The following is a 19467-nucleotide window of genomic DNA, read 5'->3' on the forward strand; positions in this document are numbered from 1 at the left end:
TTCCAGGGCTGACTCTGCCCCCATTTAGTGATAGCATGTGATCGCTTTTGAAAATGACCCCCTTAGTGTTTGGGTACTTGCCAGGTTCTTATGGCCTGGATTGGCCACTGTTGGAAACAGGATGCTGGGCTTGATGGACCCTTGGTCTGACCCAGTATGGCATGTTCTTATGTTCTTAGCATTGTGTATCTGTAGTTAGGATTCTTTTTCCCTATGTGCATCACTTTTCACTTGTCCACATTAAATACCCAGTTCCCTAGTCACTTTTCACTTGTCCACATTAAATACCCAGTTCCCTAGTCTGGCAAGGTCCTTCTGCAGTTCCTCACAGTTTGCTTGTGTTTTAACTATTTTGAATATTATCGTGTCTTCTGCTAATTTGATCACTGTTGTTCCCTTTTCCAGATTATTCATGAATAAATTAAACAGCACTGTTCCCAGTACAAATCCCTGAGGCATTCCACCATTTATCTCTTTCCATTGGGAAAACCGAGCATTTGGTTTTACTCTTTGTTTCCTATCTTTTTACTACCCTAGTTAACTATACACAGTAAAACATCACCTCTCAGGGCATTTTTTTTCATGAGATATGTGCCGGTACTGAATACTGGCATCTTTTCCTCCACCTGCTCGAATTGCCCAGTGATGCCCCTCCCCCCCGAAAAAAAAAAATCATGTATCCAGTGCCTTCTCCCTTCCTCCTCCCTGTGTCCTCTCTTCTGCGTGGAGAAAGAACTTGGGGCAGAGAGATGGTTGCCTGAGTGGGGAAGTGGAGGAGAGAATAGGATTGATGCCTGACCCCTGGGGAAAGAGAGAGGAGGGAGGAGGGAGGTCAGAAACAGAGAGGACCCCTGGAGAGGGAGGATGGAAGAAGTAAAGGGCAAAGTAGTGTAATGCTTGTGTGTGTGTGCGTTTCATTGTCCATTGTGTGTGAGAAGGGTCTTATGTTGGAGCTGCTGAGCCCCCGTCATTGTTGTAAGAAAAGGATGTTATGTTAGGGTCCAAAACAAATGTAGAAAACAAAACTTTTCCCTTTTGGTTTAATGATTCAAATACTCTGGGAATGTGAATAGGCAGCATCTCTGATATCTTTGTATTTTGCACAGTACAGAAGGAAATGCATTTCTATTTCTCTTTCTCCAATGTTGTACTGAAAGCAGAGACTGGCTTCTTGGGGTTTCCAGTTCAGTTTTTGTCTGCAAATTTCTATTTATAATTTGTGGTCACTTATTCTGTGTTTGGTGAGGGTCTATCCATGTTCTGTCTGTGTGATCAAGGTAAAGTATTCTGCTATTGTACAGTTTCTGTGTAGTGATGTAGCTTTCCTACTTTTTCTGTTTTCTCAGTAGGTGGTGTACTTGTGTTCTAGATTCAAGTGTAATATTTGCAATTGCAATGTTGTCATTTCATAGGCTCCGCAGCCAGTTGCAGGGGATAGGATCCTGGATTGTTATCCTTTTCCATTCTACCCACAAGGAGGGCCCTGCATGTGAGAACTGACACTTTTTTCCCCGAAAAAAAAGCACTGTCACCTCCAATCTTATGATCTTTTTGCTTCATGAGGGATGTTATCAAATGACTTCTGAAAATCCAAAATATCTATTTTAAATTATTTTAAATGGCTCACCTATGTCCACGTGCTTATTCATACCTTCAAAGAATTCTAATAGATTAGTAAGACACAACTTCCCTTTGCGAAATCCATGCTGGCTGTTCCCTATTAAACCATGTTTATCCATATGTTTAAGAAATGTTGTCCTTAACAATAACTTTCACCATTTTACCCAGCACCAATGTCAGGCATTTTGGCTTGTAGTTACTTGGGTCACCCTGGAGCACTTTTTGAAAATTGGCATTAATTGTCTACCCTCCAGATTTCAGGTATAAAGGCAGATTTGAATGATAATTTACAAATTACCAGTCGCAGGTCTACAATTTAGTATTTGAGTTCTTTTAGAACCCTGGGGTGAATACCGTGAGTGGCTACTCTTAAGTTTGTCAATGTGCTCTCGTACCTCTTCAAGATTCACATTGATTCATTGTATTTCCTCCAAATCATCACCTACAAAGAATAGTTCCAGTGTTGGTATATTCCCAACATCCTCCCTAGTGAAGATCGAAGCAAATAATTAATTTAGCTTTTCCTGCTATGGCCTTATCCTCCCTTAGTGCCTCTTTTACCACCTTATTCTGTTGTACTTGTTTACTACCTCCAATATAACTAGGATGTGCATCAACCTCTTTTCCATGGGTACAAATTTATAATTAAACTAAAACTCTTTACAGAGGTTTCATAGGTCACATAATGAATTGTCCATACTGTTGACCATGGAGCCCTCAGAAATAATGACTGCATTTGTTCCTGAATTTTAGTAGACTAATTTCATATATTTGTAACTAGCTATTGAGAGTACACTTCTTTCATCTGATCAGTGTAAAATGATGATGTCTGAATATATAAGAAAAGTATAGGCTGGTTTATATTCAGACACCATCATCCATAGCTCATTTTGCACCGACCTGATCAAGGAAGCATAGCCTTCAAAAGCTACTGTCAAATGTATTAAGTTAGTGCCATAAGGAGATACCTATCCAAGTGGACTAACATAGCAACAACACTACTTTATGTCCTGAATTTTGGAAGAATTCCTTGAAAAGCACCTAGCCAAGAGCAATGTTCTATCTTTATCATTAAATTCTGCCAGAAGCTCATCTTTTTGGCATGCATATAAAAAGAAGGGGACCTCTAGTTCCAATTAGCTAACACAGCTTTCCCATTTGCTACTGCAAATTTATCAATCAGGTTGAAGTATGAACTCCAGTTTATGTCTCATTAACATGTTTATCTTGGCTACCTCTCGTAATATTTTCCTTTATAAAAATTTACATACATGAGTTTGCATATACAGGGATATTATTGGAAGTTTATTTTTGCTCAAACAAAACTACTGACTCTTGTTTTCTAAATAAAGACCCAGGGTCATCAAATAATTTACTGTGTCTAAGTACCATCACTAATACCTTATGAATACAACTATCACATAACATTTAATTGTATTCTTTGGGGGAAATGTAAATGCTGAAGAGGTTTACAAAATATTAGTACAATAATAAATTCACAACTATGTTTAATAGTAGAAAATATCACATCTATGCTATCTCAATTTTAAATTAATATTTGAGGTTGTTTGGCCCTTAAGTTCCTGATCAATGATGAGCATCTTACTTGTTGTAAAGCACAAGGTCTGGGCGCCAAATATCACTGGAAGGGATCCGGATTTTTTTTATGCCGCCATAATCATCTGGATCCCACGTTAGGTTGATATCTTCCCATTGCTAAAGAAGAAGAAAATGTTCAGCCAATGAAAATATAAACTAATGATATACCTGCTACCAAACCTAATGGGGCCAATTTAAACTTTCATGCAAAGGATCTGTTCATGTGCTGTATAAGTTTTCAGCTCGTGGAGAAGAGTAACCTCATGTTTCATTGGTTCTATTTTTCCATCAAATTTCTGAGGATTTTGTCATATTTGCATTGCACTGCATGGTCTTAAGTGTACTATAAAACTTATCTGTGCAATTTTGGGGAGAAAAATGCAAATTTGCACCAGACCATTTGATTGTGAAATTTTAAGTCCATAGCTGTGAATTTTTTCTGTGAATTTTGCAGATGTTTTATTGTGTGGCCAGAATATTTGCATATGAGGAGAATAGAGGACTGCATGTTCTTACGTCATTCCTAAGACACAGAAATGAAAAAACCTTTACTGACGGAAACCAGAAATGCTCCATTTAATAAAATCAAGAACAATATGAACGCCAATATATTTCTCTCCTATTGGTCAAATAAGACTGATCTTCCTTAGAAACAGGAATTCTCAGCCCTGATCATCAAGACCTTCAAATAGATCTGGTTCTCAGGATAGCCGCAATGAATATTTGTAACGTTTGGCTGGCCACAGGATGCCTTGCTACTGGCCACATATACCCTCAAACGCTGCGACCAAGGATGCTATTGACATAGCCAGGACACCGCTGTGCTGCGCCTCCTCTAGGTGCATGTGTGTGCGGCGTGCTGCCATTTAAAGGCCCCATGGCAGGAAAACCTATGGCTGGCACTCAAGGAAAATCACTTCCCTGTCTGCACGTAAAGGTATAAGACTTATATTAGTACACATTTTTACATGCAAAGAGTGGAGGCCTTCCTGAGTGTTGTCTGGGTAGGGTTAGCACTTATGTGTATATGCAAACACTTATGCATGGACATGTTTGCGTACGCACAATGTTGCGGGATAAGGTACCCCACACAGATAGCATGTGGAAGTTTGTGTGGGGACTTTTTTCCAACTCGGTTTCAAAGGGCACTTTTTCCTTTTGAAAACTGCTGTAAAGTCTATGAATAAAAAGCTTTACATTTCTGTACACAATTTGAAAGCTGTCTTCAGGAACACTTCATTTTCAAAGGGGTACTTCATATTCCAGTGTACCTTTATGATAATTTGTAAGTTTAGAGATGTCATTCTCACTTAGGCTCTGATTCACTAAGTTATTTTCCCATACACTCAGAATGGGAAAAAAGCCCTAGTGAATCAGGCCTATAGCTTGGCATTGCACAGCTAAAAGGTCCAGTGTTAACTGGGCAACTGTCGATCACCACCAGACAGCCTTAATTTCCAGGTTTCAGGCAGTTACCTCTTTCTTCTGACACTGTCTTGTACTTGGTAACATACATTTAAATTCTTATTTTACCTAGTGATTAATCAGTTTCCTGTGCATCAGCAGCACCCATTACATTCTTTCTTTGGGAAAATATCCCCTTTGGGATATTTATGCATATTTGTAGAGAACATCTTCTTTCCTTACACTTATTGGAAGACTATTGAGTCCATATTTTTTCTTTAAGGCATTTCTGGTTCAAGTTAAATTGAAAGTATTAAAGAAAATATTGACAGCATATTATATTTAGAAGTCATATAATGGAAGAGAATACAACTCTGAACTGAGAGACTGTGAGAATGCATTGGAAAGGCACCAGCACAGCATCTAGAAGTTCTCATTTCCAGTCTTCAGACACCTCCCCTCAAGAGGTCTGGATTTTATGTATAAACATAAACATGTGAGTATTCCTTCTTTATGAGCTATGCAATATTAATGGGGAGTTTCCCCATAATTTTCGTATCAATTTTTAAAGAAAATTAAGAAAAATGAAGCAAAAGTGTTGCAGGATTTATTAAAAGTAAATTAGACCCCTATGGTAAACGAGAAGATATTTAATATGCTTTACTCGTGAATAGAGGGTCTTACATTAGTTATCTGGCGATAGAGTGCTTTCTGTAAAAGAAGTGACCAATACATTTATTTTTTGGTTTGTTGTAAACATTTTTATTGACATTTCCCCCCCAAAATCCCCAATATACAGACATCCAGGATGTGCTATGTACTTTGGCACCTCCTAGTCATTCCAAGAAAATGTATACCATACATATGTGCTCGGTGTTACCCCCTCCCACTATATCCCCTTCCCCAAAGTCCCTGATCACGTCCTCAAGTATCGCACAAAGTTCAGCCGTCGCTGTAAAAGAACAGTACTCAGTCATAGCAGTAATCCGAAGCCAGGAAGTATAAAACTTAGTCATTTAGCAGATGACTCCGAGCACGGTGTGGAAGAGTCTGAATGTAGGGTTCCCAAATAGCGAGGAAATGGCACCGGCGAGCAGGTGAACTTCGAGAAGAAAGATATTCCATATGCAAAAAGGAGTAAAAGAGGTTATGCCACGCCCAAAAGGAGGGCGGGTCCACATCCCTCCACCCCATTAAAATTACCCGTTTCCCAACCAAACATGCTTTTTGTATCAACAAACGGGGTGCCAGGGTCTCGTATCCGCAGGGGAGGAATGCAGCCAAATAGGAGCCACAAAGGTGCTACTGGAATAGATACGGCCAAAATTGTGGCTAGAAACCTAGCTAGCTTGGTCCAAAAAAGCTTAATAGCCGGGCAAGCCCAAAAAGCATGGGCTAAAGTATCCAGCGCTTGTGGACAGTGACCACAGGAAGCAGAAGCAGCGAGCCACTAACGGTTAGCCATCTGCGGGGAGATGTAGGCTCTCTCGAATAATTTATATTGTAGTTCCCGGTAGTAGCTATTGTACGAGAGCCAGGCTACCTTTCTAAAACAAGCCTACAGTATTTGTGGTGTCACCAGAAAGTTCCCATCGCCATTCCAGTGATCAGCAAGTGCATCACATATCCCCACCCTCCCCTCTACGCGCAGCTGCCGGTAAAAATAAGATAAAGAGGAAGCCTGAGGTCTTTCCAATTGTAGAATTTTATCTCATTTCTGGAATGTAGTCTGTTGCACGAATGCTAAGGGCAAAGCTTGCAGATAGTGGGCAATTTGTAAATAGGGAAACGCTGAGGAACTTTCCAATCCATAGTACTCCCTAAATTCAGTACAGGGAAGTGGTCTACCCTCCCGTGTAAGTACGTGACCCATATGAGTAATATCTAAAGTCTGCCGTGTCTAAAAGCTGCATTATGGGATCCTGGAGAGAAATCTGCATTACCAACTACCAGTAATAGGTATGCACAAATTCGGGGTACCTGCAATCGTTTAGTAAGAAGTACCCAGGCTCGTCTAATCGGGCGGATTGATATAGAGGTAGTCAAGAAGGCGTGAAGCTTACCAGGTTCCACTTGAAGTACGTAGATCAAATCAATAGGATAGGCTAAAGCTCTGTCTGTGGTGAGATTTGTATAGGAGGAGGTACCTACAATCCAGTCCCTTAGCACTCACATGTTACTGGCTAAGTTGTACAAAGCCAGATTCGGCACACCCAACTCACCCTCTCCCCATTGTTGCTGTAACCAAGTGAGAGGCAGACGCGCCTTCCCTCCCCTCAAAAAAAATGCCGCATAGAACGTTCAACCAACACTAGGTTGCAACGTAAGATCGGCAGGGGTGAGTTTTGGAGTAAATAGAGCCATTTTGGAAGAATGATCATTTTATACAGATGGATCCAGCCATATAAAGACAGAGGTAAGGGCTGCCACCGCTGCAGCATCTCCTGCATATAAGTAAGGAGACGAGGAATATTCAGCTGATAAAGCTGGGCGGGATCAGCCGAAAGGTAGACCCCCAAATAGCGACATGCGGCTCCCACCCACTGTAACGGGAAAGGAGCCCGCCAATGCTCCCAGAGCGTGTCGGGAAAGGCAAACGCCAAAGATTTACTTCTGTTTAGCCGGAAGCCAGAAAAAACTCCAAAGGCCTCGAACAGATCTAAAAGGTGGGAAAAAGAAGAATAAGGATCCATCAGAAAAACCAAGAGGTCATCTGCAAAAGCAGCGCCTTTAAAACTTTCCTAACCAAAACGAATGCCCCAGATCTGGGGAGTTATCTGTAGGGCTACCAGTAACGGTTCCAATTGTAATATAAAGAGCATAGGGGACAATGGACATCCCTGGCGTGTGCCACGCCGGATAGGGATTCAGACTGTTCTCCATTCGCAGTTAATGTCGCTTGAGGATTTTTATATAACAATTGGACTGCGTCATAAAAGAGACCCCCAAATCCCATCAGCCTTAACACGTAAAACAAATAATTCCACTCCACCCTATCGAAAGCTTTTTCAGTGTCAAACCTGATAGCTAGATACGGGGTAGCGGTTTGTTGACTCATTTCCATCGCTGCAAGTACACGCTGTATATTGAAGACAGCATAACACTTCCGTACAAATCCAACTTGGTGATGACCCGCAAGGGACGAAAGGAAAACGGCCAAGCGATCTGCTAGAATCTTTGCCAACAGCTTTTGATCAAAATTAAGCAAAGAGATCGGCCGATATGAGTCAAGAGACAAAGGATCCTTCCCTGGTTTTGGAATGAGAGAGATATGAGCATGGTTCATGTGGGTTGGGAAACTGCCCTGTGTTATAAGGTCTGAAAACAAGGAAGCTAAGGGAGCAGCCATTTTGTCCATGAGACATTTAAAAAATTCCGCAGAGTACCCATCGATGCCCAGGGCTTTCAAGCGTTTTGATTGATAGATCACCACTTTAACTTCTGCAGACGAGATAGGGGAGATCAGGACTTGCTTTTGCTCCTCTGTGAAATGTGGAAGCGGCAGTGAAGCACAGAAATGGGAACAAGCATCCTCCAACCAACCCTCAGTGCGAAAAGGTTTAAGAAAATAGTCACGGAAAAGGCGCAGAATAGACTGTCTATTCGTCTCAACTTGTCCTAATGCATTTTTTAGACCAGCTATAACACGTGGGGCGCAAGAAGATCTTATCAACTGGGACATCAGCTTACTGGCTTTATTACTGTATTGATATAACTGGAATGTTATGGTTTAGCGGTGTTTGGGTGGATTCTTGTGTACTGTGGCAGATGACTACGCCCACGGGGAGGAGCCCCGTGGGGAGCCACAGTACTGGCTAGACTCAAGATGCACAAACAAAGATTTAGTTCTTTTATTGCTCAGCTGATGTATACCACCAGAGGTGGCAGTAGTGAGGTGATCCAGAGGTAGCAGTCCAGGGACCTTCGGCAAGGGATTTGATGTAGACTTCCCCACACAGCAATGCTGTGGATGAGACAGACTGTGAATAGATTACTCACTTACGGGCCGATACAGTAAAAATCGCAGGAGAGAGGGTGAGCGCCTGCTCTCCCGGCGCACGCATAGGACACTCTCCTGTGCACGCGATACAGTAAAGTAATTTATTTATTTATTTTTTAAAATTCTTTATTTATCATTTTCATTTCAATTTTAACAAAAAGAAGAACTATATTTTAACATAATACAGTGAGAAATTGATATATCAATAAATACAGAAATAATTTAAAAAAAAAACCAATCGAATATTTAGTATATAATACTTCAATACCATTCACAATCACATTTTATTTAGGAACCTTCATTTTATTTCCATATTATGGATTCTAAATACCTTTAAGACTATCAAATAATTACTTATATTTGTAATATACCTTAAAAGAAAAAGGGGGAGGCTGAATTTAAGGAACTTAGAAATCCAGGAGATTTAATATTAAAAGTAAAACTCCAATAATTTCATAGACAACTATTCTATTACTATGCCCATCTTGCTACTCACTTGTCTATGTAACACTTGTAGGAGAATATTCTGCTATAGGTGTTTCTATTGTAGTTATATTGATTTGCTGTGCATCAATAAACTGTTGTAATTGATTAACTTGATGAAATACATATACTTGCTCTCCTTTCTTTAGCTCACATCTACACGGAAAACGCAATAGAAATACAAATCCCAATAAGACAATTTGTTGACGTAGGGCTAAGAATTCCTTACGTCTACTTCTAGTAATTGGTGCCAAATCAGGGTATAATTTTACCACCTGGCCATGAAAACTTGTTGGAAATTTTTTAAAGTATTTTTTCATGACATTACTTACATCTTGAGCAGTAACAAAGGATACTATTAATGTATTCCTATGTACGACATCTAACGTAGAGTCTTCCAAGAAATTCGTCAAATTTGCAGGGACCTGAGTCCTTTGAGTAAGGAAATAACAGGTATTAATTGGAGGAATTTCTTCCTCAATATAGGATAATTTTTCTCTGAAAAATCTTTTCAAAGATATATAGGGTAATTCTCCCAATACCTGTGGAAAGTTGGTTATTCTTACGTTTAGGTACCGCATCCTATTTTCTAACATTTCCAACCGTTTAGCACTAGCCATCTGGTCCTTAATTAGACAAACATTAACTTGTTGTAATGATTTCAAATCTTTCTCATTTTCAGTTAACCTATGTATTGTCTCATTGTTCTGAATCTGCACAGTCAATAGTTTCCCTTGAAACTCTGTTGTTACATTGTCCATTTTCTTCTCCATTCGAGTCATAGCACTACTTAAACCATTAACAGCTTCTAAAATCCTTTCAAGGGTTACCTGACCAAGCTCAGATGTTGTCTGCAGTAGGTTTCCACCATTCTGGACCAACGGTTTCCCCTGTTCTGTATCCCTTTCCACCGGGGTTTGCAGAACCTCACCATTGTCCTCGCTGCGTTGGGCTGGGGGTGGGCGGCTGTCTGGGCTGAGGGAGGCTTCTTCTTGGGGGTACCCGAATCTCCATTTCCTGTACCCCCAACGGAGTCCTCAGCTCCTCGCTCTTCAAGTTGGATCAAAAACTTGTTAATTTCCAGTTGAGTAAAGGCAGAGGATGGGGGTGTCGAGGGAAAAACCCGAATCTTGCCTTTTCTTTTCGCTGGCATAACAGATCTTATTTACTTAAAGTCCTTAAAGACGGTGAATCAATGGTAAAAACTTTCCAAGAAATAAATCTAACTGCTCACAAAAACTGCTCAAACTGCTCAAACTAATCGAACTTTGTTCAACACCTCAAAAGGCCCTCCCTCTGACGTCAGGCTCGGCGGTCGGAGCTGGTGCCGGAGCAGGAAAAAACGCCGAGGCGAAATTGAGCAGTCACACAGTCAGGTAAAGTCTCACCGACAACCTCCACCACTTCGCCGCAGGAGTGGGCCTTTTGAGGTGTTGCTTGGCGCCTCCCTCTGACGTCAGGCTCGGCGGTCGGCGCTGGTGCCGGAGCAGGAAAAAACGCCGAGGCGAAATTGAGCAGTCACACAGTCAGGTAAAGTCTCACCGACAACCTCCACCACTTCGCCGCAGGAGTGGGCCTTTTGAGGTGTTGCTTGGCGCCTCCCTCTGACGTCAGGCTCGGCGGTCGGCGCTGGTGCCGGAGCAGGAAAAAACGCCGAGGCGAAATTGAGCAGTCACACAGTCAGGTAAAGTCTCACCAACAACCTCCACCACTTCGCCGCAGGAGTGGGCCTTTTGAGGTGTTGCTTGGCGCCTCCCTCTGACGTCAGGCTCAGTGGTCGGAGCTGGTGCCGGAGCAGGAAAAAATGCCGAGGCGAAATTGAGCAGTCACACAGTCAGGTAAAGTCTCACCGACAACCTCCACCACTTCGCCGCAGGAGTGGGCCTTTTGAGGTGTTGCTTGGCGCCTCCCTCTGACGTCAGGCTCGGCGGTCGGCGCTGGTGCTGGAGCAGGAAAAAACGCCGAGGCGAAATTGAGCAGTCACACAGTCAGGTAAAGTCTCACCGACAACCTCCCAAAGTAATTTATTTAAATTAGGGTCTGTGGCAATAAGAGGCGCTAGGGACACTAGCGTGTCCCTAGCGCCTCTTTTTGGACAGGAGCGACGGTTGTCAGCGGGTTTGACAGCCGACGCTCAATTTTGCTGGCGTTGGTTCTTGAGCCCGCTGACAGCCATGGGTTCAGAAACCGGATGCCAGCAAAATTGAGCGTCTGGTTCTCAACCCGCGAGCCGCGGGCCCATTTTAAATTTTTATTTTTTAAATTTTTATTTTTTTAAACTTTTGGGGCCTCCAACTTAACCATGAAATATGGGATGTAAAAAACACCCCAAATCGCGCCACTATTAGAAGGCGCATTCAGGTCGCCTGTAAAAAGTACCACCCGCTAATTTAAAGAACAAAAATGCTGAAACACAAACGGCGGTCTATCCACCTCCCTATAGAGCAGGAGCAATGTTCAGAACCATTAGCCAATGTTGAGCACCAAAGGGCGAGAAAGTTAGCGGGGGAGTTTTCCCCCTCCGACTTGTAAATAGAGGCCGCCTGCAACTCAGCTGCGGAGAAGGAGCAAAACGAAGAGACATGTCCATGCGGTATTCACAGTGCCAGTGGACAACAATCTGTTCTTTAGGCACAAATGACGAAAGTCAGAACAAGGGAAAAGGCTCCAGATGCAGTTTCAATGAGAAAAAAAACAGGGGAGCGAAGAATTCCAGGCTTCCCCCTCATGTATATTACCCACTAGGGTAAGCCGTAATCTTCATTTGCAGTACCGACGCAAGCACATTCAGCTTTGATTTCCAAATGCCTGATTTGTACGTTCCTGTACAAAGGCTTGAGCGGCTTCAGGGTTGTCCAACCATTTTACTCCCGCGTTGGTCATGCAAGCAAGCCAGGTATATCAGTGTGGCGCGAAGGCCCAAATTGATCAGCTGGGAGCAATGTGGAGCCATAGCTCGGCGCTGCGCCGAGACTCCTGCCGAAAAATCTTGAAACAATAGGATCTTCTGGCCATCATAATAAGAGAGCGCACCCCCCCCCCTGGAGTGCTCGCAGCATATCCACCTTATGGGCATAATTGAGCAATTTTGCAATGACCGGCCAAGAACCCGTGGCTGTTACCTGCCTGGGGCCTAGTCTATGGGCTCGCTCCACCCGTAAGGGTCCGTTTGTAGTCAGGAGGGCCAGTTGTTCCTGCATTTCTCAAGAAAGGAAGGGAGATACGGATCGCGAATGGTCTACGGAAGCCCTATGAGGCGGATATTTGATCGGTGGCGCAACGAGGCCTGAAGAACCGCAATATCATGCTGGGCAGTGATGAGGCCATCTTGGACCTCCTGACATCTGGTTTTCTACCTCAACAAACCAATTTTCATACTCATTAAGGGTATTGGTAAGTTCAGATAATTTATCAGCAATTGCTTTTAGCTCCGGGCTGATTGCCGCCGCCACCGCCGTCTTTATATGCTCGATATCGGTGGCAGGAGGATGCGCTCCAGTCGGCTCAGTTGCAGGGGAGGAGGGCGGATCAAGGCCCCTACTTTTTTCCTTCTCCTTGTCTTTGTCTTTGCGGACTACTTGAGTTGTCATTTTCGGTAATATTGGATTCCTGAGAGAGAGGATCCCGAGAGTTAATTGTTGGCTCCGTTGAGGTTGTAGCATGGAGGATGAAGCTGGATGTCAAGGCAGGGCAGAGAGCGAAAAAGGCCTACATCTACCTTCTTCGCTACCTCACGTGATCTCCCTGGATTTTATTGTAGGGATCCTGTTGGTCTCTTACTAGAGTTGGATAAAAGAATGTACCAGTTGGGGTAGGGAGAAACTCAGGACCGATATTGTGTGCACTGCTCCCCCATGTGGAAGTTGGTAATGGAATGTGTCCTTCTAGCACAGAGCCAGTTCACCATTTTACCTTGCGGATTCCCCTTTTGCTTTTGCAGAGGCAGTATGTCCTACGCTTAAGAACATAAGAACATCCCATGCTGGGTCAGACCAAGGGTCCATCAAGCCCAGCATCCTGTTTACAACAGTGGCCTATCCAGGCCATAAGAACCTGGCAAGAACCCAAAAGAACCTGGCAAGTACCCAAAAAAAATTGACAGCATATTATATTAAGAAGTCATATAATGGAAGAGAATACAACTCTGAACTGAGAGACTGTGAGAATGCATTGGAAAGGCACCAGCACAGCATCTAGAAGTTCTCATTTCCAGTCTTCAGACACCTCCCCTCAAGAGGTCTGGATTTTATTGTAGGGATCTGTTCTATTTTTTTTCTTTTGATTATCTTCTGTCTCCGTAGACCATTTTTGGATGGGAGTTCTTTCCACCTTCCCAATCCACCCTTAAGTTTCTAATTAATTTATTTAAGAATGGAGTGTCAGTTAAGCTTACTAATTTTGGTCTTCATTTCAATGGGAGAGGTTCCCTTGCAGCAAGAGGAATCTGAGATCATCAAGATCCAAGGAAAGGATAATTTCCAGCCACCCTGGGAGAGGAAGAAGGGGAGATGGACCATATCAATGGTCCATGAATAGCTACTGCAGATTGGGAGATGAGGTGAGAAGATACTACAAGAGTAGGAGATAAGACTAAATACATTAAAATACACATTTGATACTTCAAACTACTATGTGAGGGAAGCACAAAAGCTCTGCCCAGAACCCAATGGGAGGGAAAATATCAAATAGCTAAAAGCATTACATCAATTTGATTTAACATTTGAATTTATGAAAGGCTATAAGTCACAAACTTGTAAAAATTTGAAAATGAAGTACACAGCTGTAAAGACTTAAAATATAGAAACAGAGAAACATAGAAATGACGGCAGAAGAAGACCAAATGGACCATCCAGCCTGCCCAGCAAGCTTTCACATTTTGGTTTTTTTTCCTCATACTTATCTGTTACTCTTGGCCCCCATCAGCAATTCCCTGGTTCCAGTTTCCCTCCACCCCCACCATCGATGTAGACAGCAACGCTGGAGCTGCATCCAAGTGAAGCATCCAGCTCAATTGGTCAGGGGTAGTAACTGCTGCAATAAGCATGTTGCTCCCACACTTATTTGTTTACCCAGCCTGTGCCATTCAGTCCTTGTTAGTTGTCTGAATATAAATCCTCTTTTCTTCATTCTCCCCTGCTGTTGAAGCAGTGTGTTGTGCTGGATATATATTCCCTGTGAAGTATCCGGCTTAATTGATTCAGGGTAGTAACCGCCATAACAAGCAAGCTACTCCCATAATTATTTGTTTGCCCAGACTATGTAATTCATTCCTCGTTGGTTGTTGCAACTTATCAATAAAAAAGACAAATGTTGGAAACCATCAAACAACTTTCCTGTGTCTTACTGAGTTGTTACTTTTCTGATCATCTATGCTGTGATTATTAGTGCTATGTGCAAAAGACTTAAAAGTGAGAGACATAAGAGTAATGTGAGAGCCTTGAAAAGAAACTCCCCCCCCATGCAGGAAACCCTGAAAAATACATATTATAAGGACAATGTTACTACTTAAATATAAATCTGAGATATGGCCTCTGAAACTTATTTGGGTTCAATCATCAGAGAGGTTACATTAGGATAAACAAAAAATGCAAAGAAATCCAGTTCATAAAGCTGTACAAATATCTCTCATATTCATTGTGGATAACCTGAAAACAAAATTCATGGGAAGGTGGGAGAGTCAATGTTATGTTTGGTAGTCCACAGCTTCTCCCACGAACTGCCACACTCACTCCCAGGTCTAGGTCATTGCTATCGACTCACGCCACTGCCAAAGCTTCCCCTTTCAGCTGCGTGCCACGCTCCAATGGAGTAGGACACTGTTGACCCACTTCGTGGCTGGATGCCGCCAATGCTCAGCCTGGTTGTCCCTAGGAGCGTGAGCGCCTGACATAGTCATATTTAAAGGGCCATGGCACGAAATCCCTGTAGCGCCCATTGATGACCTCATAGGCTGAGGCCTATAAAAGACCTTCGCTCTCCCTTCCTCAGCAACAGCTCTCCCTCCTGTTCAGTAGTGCGTGTTGGTCCAGCATCCTTGTTTTCAGTTCTTCAGTTCCAGAGTCTTTGTCTTCCATTCTTCAGTTCCAGAGTCCTTGTCTTCCATTCTTCATTTCTCTGGAGTCTCCTAGATGCCCACCTGTTTTTCTCCTTGCCTTCCTGCCTGCCTATCTGTCCCACCTTTCCCTTTGAACGGATTCCTGATATTGACCTCAACCTGACTTCCGGACACACTTGACTGCCGCCTGCCACTGACCATCTCCTGCCACCGGATATGTCTAACCTTCACCTAACTCTGACCCACCTACCTCGATGGACTTCATCATCAGTAGAAGCCCCCACCTAAGACCTGCCTGCCTCCGCACCCAAAGGCTCAATCCGAGGGGAATGTGGGTTGGTAGATGTGAAGCTCCAGTTGGGCCTCTGCCTCATCCAGCTCCAACTGCTGACGGTGGGGACCTGTAGGGCTTCTCCCTGCAGTCTGCACCAACCCTGCCTCAGTCTAAGACTCCATGAACACAACAGTCAAGTGTGGGGTCCGAAAGTGATGCTGTTTGCACATTGCACAAACTGAATGCAGTAAAATAAAATGAATTCTTGGTAATTCATGCTTAATTCCTTAGAGATAATTCATGCAGTTGTAACGTACAGTTTGAATGCTACTTGGAGCAGGCAGTGACAATAACAACTATAAACTGCAAACCTGTTTCAGGCGCACATTGGTCGTTACAATCTGATTGACTTCATCCTGTAAAATGAGAAACGCTGAATTTAGAGAAATACACTTTCCTAAGCAAAAAATCTGCAATTAAGTTGTTAAGACCAGGTTAACTATTCATCATACCACATTAATCAGTTGAATAAGTTGCAATCCAACTGTTACCACCACTGGATCTTTGTAATTTGCCACAGGTCGGACAACTTTGCTGTAATTGTTGAATAACTCTGAAACCAGACGAGTTTCATCGTCCGAGCAGAGGACTGACCCAGCTGTAGATAAACAAACACATTATTAGGAAAGAGATGTCATATCGAATCATTGACATAGTGAAGCCTATCCATTAAGATTTTCATTTGGTCATTTGCAGACAGGTAATTTTATCAGAAAACAGAAGAGTCAAAAACCAACATGACAATAATATATGAATCAAACGGTGCAAGTTACTCAATAATCAACCTCTAATGTTATTTAAAACCAGATGTGGGACAGTGTTCATCTACCAATAAAAGAGGATGTTTGGAAGACTTTAAAGTGCCCCATTTATGTAACATACGGGCCGATTCAGTAAAAATGCGGGAGAGCGGACGAATGCCCGCTCTCCTGGCACGCGATTCAGTATGTAAATTAGGTGGTGCAGTAGAAACGGGCAAAAGGAGGCGCTAGGGACACTAGTGCGTCCCTAGCGCCTCCTTTTGACCCGGAGCGGCGGCTGTCAGCGGGTTTGACAGCCGACGCTCAATTTTGCCGGCGTCGGTTCTCGAGCCCGGAAACCGGACACCGGCAAAATTGAGCGTCCGGTTTTCGGCCCGACATCCGCCGGCCCAATTTAAATTTTTTTTTCTTTTTTACTTTTTACACCCTTCAGGACCTCCGACTTAATATCGCTATGATATTAAGTTGGAGGGTGCACAGAAAAGCAGTTTGTAATGCTTTTCTGTGCACTTTCCCGGTGCCGGCAGAAACTAGCGCCTACCTTTGGGTAGGTGCTAATTTCTTAGAGTAAAATGTGCAGCTTGGCTGCACATTTTACTTACTGTATCCCGCGTGCATACCTAATAAGGCCATCAACATGCATTTGCATGTTGAGGACGCTATTAGGTGTCGCAGGTAGGACAAGCGTTTTTTCGCCCCTTTCTGAATAAGGGGTAAGGGAAAAAGCGCGTCCAAGGGCAGGTTAACAGTGCGCTCCGTCAGAGCGCACTGTACTGTATCGGCCTTATAGTACTGTAGTTATATATGTGTAGCAGTGACGACAATGAGAATCGGATAAAAGAAAGCCCTTTATTACAACGCCCGACTCTGGCCGAGTTTCGCTCTTTTGCACAGAGCTGCCTCAGGGGCAACTAGAAATGGACATATAAATAATTAATATACATATATATGAAATAAAACAATATTTTTTATGACAGCTATTTACATTCATTTCATTTTCATTTTTTCACTTGGAATTTTTTTAATTTTTTTGATTTTTGTATATATTTATTTGTTTTGTTTGTTTTTGCATATTTAGGATAATCAATACGATATTGACTTTTCCAAGTCCTGCTTGAATGAAGTAAGCATGAAATATATAACGATTATATTATTTTTCATTTTTTATTTTTCATTTGTAAACCATTATTGACTCCATGTTGTTTATAGCTTTATATATTGTATATGACACAGGATCACCACCTCTCAATTCCTTGCATTTTCACATTGTCACAATTTTTTACTCCTTGATACACTGCAATCAGTTCATAATAATTTTATTTTTTCATATATACATGTTGTCTTTTAAGTTATTGTATCCATAAGTCCAAACACATATATATGTATTAATTTTTTTTTGATCTTATGTTATTTATAACACAATGATTTTATAACATAATTCAAATCAATATGTCTATATTCAGTTTTTTATTCATTTATGTAAAATATTGTTTTATTTCATATATATGTATATTAATTATTTATATGTCCATTTCTAGTTGCCCCTGAGGCAGCTCTGTGCAAAAGAGCGAAACTCGGCCAGAGTCGGGCGTTTTAATAAAGGGCTTTCTTTTATCCGATTCTCATTGTCGTCACTGCTACACAGCTCACTGGAACGGTTACCGATTTGTTTTTTGGGTCTGTAGTTATATATGTCAGGGCTGGGCAAGCCTCTGTTGGTTCCTGGGTGTAGCCCTCCAGCCACTCTGAATCCCTTTTGGACTGACGAACAGAAATAGCAAATGCATGATCCCCTGTGCCATGTCGCAGCCTCAAGGCCCTTTCCTACGGCAGGTGAGTGTGTCCTGACATGGACCAGACAGAGTCCACATGTCTGTATGAAGGCAAACAAAGACAAACTGAAGCAGAGAACTAGCAAGGGCAAGGCTGATGGCTTGAGACAAGACTGATGACTTGTAACAAGACTAATGGCTTGCACAATGCTGGAACTAGGCCTAGCCAAAAACAGGAACTAGGCTGAACTGAAGTCAGGAACCAGGTCGAACAGAAGAACGTGGCAGCAGGGTTCAACAGAAGGTCCAGAGTCTAGCAGACAGAAGGCAAGCAAGATCCAACACAATCTGGGGTCAAGGCAGGCAGCAAGCGAGGAGATTTCAGTAAACGGTCTGGAGTCAAGGCAGGTAGAATACAGAACGGTCCAAGGACAAGGCAGAATCCAAAGCCAGGCACACAGCAAGCAAGGCAAGGACCAGGAACAAGCTAAGGAAGCTGTTGCTGAGGTAGGGAGTCCAGATTCAGGCAGGCTAAGTAATCTGGAACGTGTGACATCATCGGGGCGTATGCCCAGCTCTTCCTCCAATGTGCACAGAATCGTGCATGCGCATGTACGCCTTGTGTTCCTCTGCCGGGTCTTAGTCATGTACATGTCAGAGCGCCCACTGGCGGTTCCCTGCTACACAGTGAGCATCCGAAGCCAAGGATTCTGGGAAGGCTGCTGGATTCTAATAGTATCCCTTCCTCAAGCCTTTTCTCTTCAGCTTCTGAGGAGATGACGGTACTTTTTTACCAATTGGGGGCTCGGAGGTCCAGACACCAGATCCAGAGATTTTTTGATTTTAAGACTGAACTGAAGAACCATTCATGGCTCAGGACTTGGCTATGGCTGAAGACAGGACTGTGGCTGTAGCTAAAGGCAAGACTGATGACCTGGCTGGAGGCCAAGGCTGGTCCTGATCGACGGACAAAGATCAGGAAAACCACATGGTTCAGAATTCACATAGGAGCAGGATGTATATTGGAGCAGCAACTCTGATTATTCAGGCAAGATATTCTGGACAGCAGATGGATCCCATTCATTAATCTGTAAGGTGCGCCAGTATATGGACAGTTGATGGAGACTCAATCAGGGTAGTCCAAGTATAAGAGGAATGGATGTTTTAGGTAGTATACTAGCCGTTAAGCCCCTAACAACGGGCTACATTTAAAAAAAATTTTTCGGTCCATTTCCTTCCCACTCCCCCTCCCCTCACCTCCCCCCTCTATTCTCCCTCCCCTCACTCTCCCCCCTCCCCTCAGCTCACTCTCTCCTTCCTCCCCCTCCCCTCAGCTCACTCTCCCCCCTCCCCTCAGCTCACTCACTCCCCCTCTCTCACTCCCCTCCCCTTTCAGCTCATCCACAACCGGCAGACGGGGGGGGGGGGGGGTGTCCCTC

At 43.1% G+C, this 19467-nt stretch overlaps 1 protein-coding gene across 1 annotated transcript in view; it reads right to left on the reverse strand.

Moving 5' to 3' along the window:
* CHRNA1 (cholinergic receptor nicotinic alpha 1 subunit) overlaps positions 1-19467 on the reverse strand; it is a 69965-nt gene that overhangs the window by 21816 nt on the left and 28682 nt on the right. The window contains exons 2-4 of the mRNA XM_029605825.1: positions 15948-16093; positions 15807-15851; positions 3227-3336 (exon numbers count right to left, since the gene is read on the reverse strand). Of these exons, the coding sequence (XP_029461685.1) occupies positions 3227-3336; positions 15807-15851; positions 15948-16093 (301 nt within the window). The remainder of the gene's footprint in view (positions 1-3226; positions 3337-15806; positions 15852-15947; positions 16094-19467) is intronic.

Source organism: Rhinatrema bivittatum, chromosome 6 (assembly GCF_901001135.1).
Source record: "Rhinatrema bivittatum chromosome 6, aRhiBiv1.1, whole genome shotgun sequence".
NCBI lineage: Eukaryota > Metazoa > Chordata > Amphibia > Gymnophiona > Rhinatrematidae > Rhinatrema > Rhinatrema bivittatum.